The sequence below is a fragment of the Oryzias melastigma genome, linkage group LG15, assembly GCF_002922805.2.
Source record: "Oryzias melastigma strain HK-1 linkage group LG15, ASM292280v2, whole genome shotgun sequence".
Taxonomy (NCBI): domain Eukaryota; kingdom Metazoa; phylum Chordata; class Actinopteri; order Beloniformes; family Adrianichthyidae; genus Oryzias; species Oryzias melastigma.
In genome coordinates this window covers 3774016-3781130 of record NC_050526.1, presented here as the reverse complement: position 1 = coordinate 3781130, position 7115 = coordinate 3774016, and the positions used below count along the sequence as shown (strand labels likewise).

At 37.1% G+C, this 7115-nt stretch overlaps 1 protein-coding gene across 1 annotated transcript in view; it reads right to left on the bottom strand.

Moving 5' to 3' along the window:
* Positions 1 to 669: 669 nt before the first annotated feature.
* Positions 670 to 7115, bottom strand: part of oprm1 (opioid receptor, mu 1) — a gene marked incomplete at its 5' end in the record, with an annotated part of 9953 nt that continues 3507 nt past the window's right edge. The window contains 4 exon segments of the mRNA XM_024297562.1: positions 670 to 2051; positions 3810 to 4008; positions 4177 to 4355; positions 5322 to 5497. Of these exon segments, the coding sequence (XP_024153330.1) occupies positions 2046 to 2051; positions 3810 to 4008; positions 4177 to 4355; positions 5322 to 5497 (560 nt within the window).

Sequence of the window (7115 nt, the reverse complement as noted above, 5' to 3'; positions counted from 1 at the left end):
GGTAACAACCAACAGACAGAACTTTTAAAGCCCCATTTATAGAAGTAAACAGCCAAAAAAGTTGATTTTGGGTTTGGTTACCCTTTAAAAATGTATTTATGCTTTAGAATTGTACCAAAGAAAATAGTAGTTCCAGCATCACATCTGCTCCTGATCCAACTTGAATAAAGAAATACTCAGAAACACCATTTCAATCTTAAATTATTATATATATGTCTTCCATTATGAGAAAAATGGTACAAGAAAATGTTAAAAACACTATTTTCATTGGTATATGTCTTAAAGTAGCCTTATAGATGAAATACGTTTTACTTCTACTTGAGTATTTCTTTTCATTAGAACTTATTCTAGTAACTAAATACATTTTTGTCAATTTAAAAGCACTTTTAAATAGGTGAATCCGTATTATGTGCTTTCCACCTCTTCCTTTAATTATATTTCAAAGTCACGAAAGCTGAAGGGCAGAAGCTTCATTTTCATTCTGGTCTTTTTCTAGTCAAGGACTACTTTATTTAACAGGCAGTATTTCTCATCACAAAAAGCTGATTAACAAGAAAACTGAGTAGTTGTTCGTTTGGAAACCTCTTCTTATTTATTTGGCATTTGTTGCTTAATGTGATGCAACGTGTTTTAATGAATGAAAATGCGAAATCAATCCTGCATCCCAGCCTTAGTTTCTCCCATAGCTCTTTATTTAAAGCAGGCGATGTAAAAAAAAACTGTAAACAACAAATCCAACATGTATCCTGTTTAAAATGAGTGCAAGCTGTATTCACAGTGGCTTCACTTTTACTCAAAAATGATTTTTTGCACCAAAACTTCACAGCTTTTGCACACCGATTTGTACACATTGTCATAGTTTACAAGCAGACTTCAATACAACAACAAAAGTTTGGGAGCACAATGGGTTTTTTTTCTTCACATTTGTGAACAAAATAACTCTCAGTACGTTACAATCATGTTCATGAGTCTTTAGAAAAGTACTGCTTCACAAAATCTGGCATAAAGCTACTGAAAAAGGCATTTTTGCACGTATGGCAAACAGCACAACATGTAAGCACGAGCAATAGTAAATATCACATCAGATGTAGAATCCTGCTTGGTTCACTCGTCTGTAAAAGAGACGAGCGGTTCCATTCAAACCCATTATTCGATGTAATGGTAATAAAGCTGTGGTTAATCATATACTGGCAATTGCACTGCTTCCCATAACAGCATGCGTTTTTTTGTGCTGTACAAACAGCCCAGAGGGCTTTCGTCGCAGGTTTGGTACAAAGATCCACAAGACGGTTTCTGCTTTGTACATTCAGAGGTTTGTGATTAACAGAAAACATACAGCTTTTCTCTTTATTTATTTATTTTTCTCTGATGAGTTGCTGCACAGCAACACATCCCAGTCCTGTAGCGGCTGAGGCCCGCGTGCTGCTGAACCCATCAATGGACGGTGTCAGACAACAAGTCCAGCTCCTGCTGAGTCCACACAAAAAAGCAGGCTGACATTTCCCTCCTGTTCAGTTAAATCTTCGAGCTGAACCCTTAAAAAAAATCCCCCAAATCTCTTTTGTCGCATGTAGATAATTCACCAGGCAGACATTTGGAGGAAACATGACAGAAAGGCATGACGGCGTGTTAGAAAAATTGATTTCTTTAGCTGAGATTGACGAGATCACATCACTATATTGGCTTGTGGAAGTGGATTTACAGATCTGTCAGTTGAATGGTTAGATATTTTCATTGAGTCGATGTCAACACAGTACTTGTATACATTTCTTCAGTGTAGCAGTTCATCAATTCAGCAAAGGGGCGTCGGGCTCTTCTGTCCTTTAGAGGGTTTTTGAGTAAATGCTTTATGAACGCTGTCTGACAGGTCGAAGGCTCTCTACTGAGCCGCAAACGCCTCACAAAAGTGCTCCGGATCAGCTAATGGGCATGTCTGGCTCGGGCCATTAAAGCCCAGTGGTGACTTGCGTGACTTCCGAGTTGAGATCGTCGTTGGCAACGCTGCCACAACAGCGAGAGTCCAGCGACGACCCCTCCAAGGCTAGTCATACCTGCAGAGAGAGCAGACGAGGCGGCGCCTCATGAGGATGCACACACTGCTGCGCTCGGCTGAGGACGTTCAACGGATGTGACATGAAACTGATGAAAGGGCAACGACGAGACAACAAACCCAAAATGATAGCATCAAAAAACAGGATTTATGGATCATTTATTCTGCTTTATTGCTATTAGTTCTTTACATTTGCATTGAATTTTTTGTTTTCAATTATTATAATTTTTTTCTTTAACATTCTTAAAACATTTTGCCAAAATGTTGCTATTTTTGTTGCTAAAATCCATATTTGCTTGAAATAAGAAGAACCTAAACACTGTTTTGAATTCTTTTCTCTCTTTTTTTGGGTGTTTTTTTTTTAAGATCTATCAAACAAAACACATTAATGCTCAAGAATAAAGCTCAATATTGATGTTCCCCTTTTTTTATTGATTTATTTTTATATAGCATAACTAGGGCTGGGCATCGATTCCGATTTTTTTCAATTCTTTTAATCCTCCCAATTCAATTCAATTTAATTTTGAGTTTACAGAAAATTTAGACACATTTATTTCTATAAAAGTATATATATATTATTTATATGTTTGTTAATACCATACAGTGTTGCATGGAGAAGCTCCAATTGTACATTTCAGTTTGGCCACTAGGTGGCGATCACACAATATCATTACACCTTATTCCAGAAGAAGAAGAAAATATTATCAAAAGCGGTGCATTATACCACAAATGGTAACTTTAGAAATATATATATATATACTTTTTGAAAAATTCCTGCCTGTGAGCCTCAACAATTTGGGGGCTCGTCCGGGATAAACATGTTCAGTTAGTCAGCAATGAATGTTTAGGTCAACCAAGTGTTAGCATTATTTATTTATTTTTTTTTGTGTTAGCATTAGCTGTCCTATGGGAAATCTCATTATACGTTAGCAGCAAGCTAGCCCACTTTAGCATTATGTGCTAGATCAACCTCTTAAGCTTAAATTGATTAATTGATTTTTTATCAACTCAGGCCTAATAACTAACACTGCGATAATCATAAATTTTTGGGCTATTTTTATATAAATAAAATAACTTGCTAATTTCCTGCTGTTTTTTTTTTTTTATAAAATATATAAAAGTAGCAAAAACAACCTGCGGTGAATATTGTATTTTACAGTACTTAAATGTATTAATTCTAAATATAAAACTTTTAAGCCTAGCCTGAAATCGTTTCTTGGATATAGTGTGAGATTTATTTCAAATTATAACAAGATCATTTTTCTTTTCTCTTAAATTTCATTTCTATGTGACTCACTTGTTTTCAAAAATATGGCATGTAAAATAAAATATAATATGGCTTGTAAAAGAATTTACTACTAATAAAGATGACTCTGCACATTAAAAATGTATAGATTTTTAATCCCCCCAATGGAATATCAACAATAAAGTGCAGAGTTTCATTTCTCAAGTACATGTTTTATTACTTTGACTCTATTTTGTACATACATTTGGTTGCTGGTTTTATTTTAATACATTTAAATGTCCATGAGTTGTACAGTTAATATTATAAATAATCCTGAACTTGCCTCTTTTTCCTTCTTTTTCTTTCTACCAGAGGCCAGACCTTATTGGTCAACATTTTCACTACCATTTTTTGTTTTTTGTTTTGAAGTAATTTTTCAAATAAGTTAAGATAATCAGTACAAAGAAGGAAAAAGGGTGTTCAGTAGAAAATCATTTGAGCAGATGTGGTTCAAGATTACTCATATGTGCTTACACAGACGCTGGCTACCTGTTGGTTGGACCTTTCCCCTGTGTTTGCACTGTTGTGTTCGCGCTTCGGGACCTTGCGACTGGTGGCTCCAGTTCTGGAGGAGTTCTGGATCTCCAGTACGGAAGGACTTGGGGTGCAAAACTCACGGAAGCAGCGCTTGAAGTTCTCGTCCAGGTAGCCGTAAAGAACCGGGTTGAGGCTACTGCATTGGGGGACAAAGAGGGTCAACACTGCAAGATGACAAAGCGTTTTAACACTATTTCATAAAAGCATTCTCTCATTTGCAGGATTTAAGTAAATGAAAATGAACAGATTCTCTCATTAAATCCTGCTAAAGGCTCCATATAACAGCTGTCATTTGGGTTTTTACCTGTTTGTGTAGCCCAAGGCGATGCAAAAATGCCAGGTGATGGTCTGCAGCGTGGAGCTGGGAATGTTGATCAGAGCAGTGATGATGACGAACACATGGATGGGGGTCCAGCAGACGATGAAGACGGCCACCACCACCAGGACCATGCGAGTGATACGGCGGAGGTTCTTGTCCTTCTCCTATGATTCACAAGAGCAGATAAGTGTTTGAAGAGCTTATAGAACACAAAAAAGCACAAGACTGTTATAAAGTGTATTGCTTGCAATTCACTTGGAAGTTTTATAGAAAGCCAGGATTTCTAAAGCCAAGGCCAGCTTGTTTAAAGTGCCTCTTTAACACATAAAGGCACTTAAAAGTACTTTTCAAAGATGGAAAAACTTAAAGTGTCCAAGAAAATGTAATGTAATTTATTGCAGTGAAGAGTGGAGGAAATGAGACGGTGACACTGCAATGTTTTAAGCAAGTTATGCTAAGAATTAAATGTAATTCTTCAATTAAGTTAATTTATAAAGTGCCAGTTTCAAACTCAGGCCACAAAAAAGATTAATCTTGTGATTAATTATGATTCAGTCCAGATAATTCCAAAACGTCGATTTTATCTTAATGCTATGCTAATGACCAACAGATTACATTAAAGACACACTCCACTTTAAAATCCTGTTTTTAGTGTTATTTGCGCCTTCTTGTAGCATTTTTCTCACCCACTTATTTCCATTAAAGTCTTCATTTTCCTCGTCTTCATCTGGCTATAACAGCACAGCTGGATAGCTTCGATATTACTCCCCATTTTTGTTAGCTTTGGGTTGTGAAGGGCTAGCAAAAAAGCCATGTAAACAAAAGGAATGATGGGAAGTCAGGGCTGGCTTACTTCTTTGCTGATGGTCCCTCAACTCAGACTTTCTATTTTTTTTACTTGTCCTGTTCAACAGCTGAGCAAACAAATCCGATCTGTGAGCTTCCAGAGCTTCTTTTGTTGTGCAGGGGTTTATTGAGCTTAAACCCCTTTTGTTTTTTATGCTAAACTTTTATATTGATTATGTTTGCAACTTTTATTTCTTTTTTTTTGTTTTCTCGTTATAACAACATGGTGGATCTCGGAGGGCGGGTAGTTTGGCTCATAAATGTTGATTCTTAAAAGTCGTCACCTGTGAACCCGACAGCATTCGAACGCTCTTCAGGCGCAGGATCATGAGTCCGTAGCAGATGGTGATGATGAGGACGGGCATGATGAAGGCAAAGATGAACACGCAGATCTTCAGCAGAGTGTCCCAGTACCAGGAGGGGTGAGGGAAAATCAGCTTGCAGTCCACAATCTTGGGGTCTGTGGGGACAAACGTGTTTAGCGAAGCATCTACGGGGAGCCGTGAAGGACAAAAGTCATTACATGTCAGACATGTGAGTTCGGCACAAATTTTTTGCTAATGTTGTTTTAATCCATGGGTTGCTGGAGCCTATCCTAGCTACAGTTAGGGGTGCATCCTGGACAGGTTGCCAGTTTGTTGTGGGGCACAAACATGCAAAACACGTTTAATATATTTGTATGCTGCTCACACAGACATCAAAGCAGTTCTGCTGCAATGGTTTTTCTAGCTTTAAAGCTTGAAGACGAGGAAAATAAATATTGGTGGGTCTGTAAAGTGAGTTTACTTAAAATTCTCAAAAGGGAAAAACGCAGTAAAAAATTCCAAGCTCTCAGCAAACTGATGCAGAAATATATTCCTGTTTGATTTACAAGCCAGTCTTTACTGTAAGCTTTGTCTTTCTAATGAAATATCTCAATGTTTCTTGTTTTTTACGTAAAAGCAATCTAAGTGCTTTTCTATTCACAATTCTTTCTCTTAGAGTTAAATTAACTGAAAAGAAAATGTATGAAGAGAACAACCTTGAAGATTGTTTCACTAATAAAGTTTCCTAGTTTTTCTAACCAAAGTCTATCACTGTGGGTGACAGAAAGCAGCCATGCGATATGACAGAATGTAAGAAAATCTGCTCTGTCAAAACTGGAAGAGCTTTTTTATGAGGCTGTAAAAAGAAAAACCAGATTTTGAATATTTTTCTGTTCTCGCTCTCGATTTAGGGAGGTTCTTGCTTTAGGGCTGCAGCCATCACGCCATGCACCATCTGCACATCTGAACGCCTCTCAACTCTGATCAAGGCTGGAAAGCTTCATCCACACTAATGAGTTAATCATCTGCGAATAATCGGAATTTCTCTAAACACTGAGCTCATTATTCAGCACCAGCTCATTTTTGTTTTGGCGTGCTCTGGTTTCCGCTTGTCTTTATTATGGCTGCTTTCAATCATTGTTCATTTAGAACTGCGTATAAATCCAAAGAGTCGGTTAATAGAAGAGTCTGTTAGCATGGCTAACACTGACAGGTTGATGGAACTCACAAGACCAAAAGTTTCTTAATTTTTTTCACACACACGAAAAAAACAAAAACAAAAACAAAATTAGACAAAACAGGGTTTTATTACAGCTGTATTTACAGTAAAGTTATGTTTTCACCACCCTTGGTAGTGCACCTTCAAGCGACCACTTCTGATGTAAAGACGCACTAATGCACGTTAGTGCTGCCACAAACGATTATTTTAATAGTCGACTAATCACTGATTATTTTTTCCGATTAGTCGACTAATCGGGTCATGACCAAACTGGATGTCAAGCACACATCTTAACCATCATTAGCTTTAAACTAACTAAAATTAGACATATAGCATTACCTGCTGTGCTAATGTGAATGCTGTAAGCAGAATTTGACTGCTGAAGATGCTAGTACTGATAGCTGAAGATGTTGAAATTGATAGCTGAAATTGCTGAAGCTAAAGGCTGAAATTGCTGAATCTGATAGCCAACTACAATATTTGCTAAACTCCAAAATAGCCCAAAAAACAGAAAAATTCCTGAATTAGACAAAATAGCTAGCATGTAGCTAAAA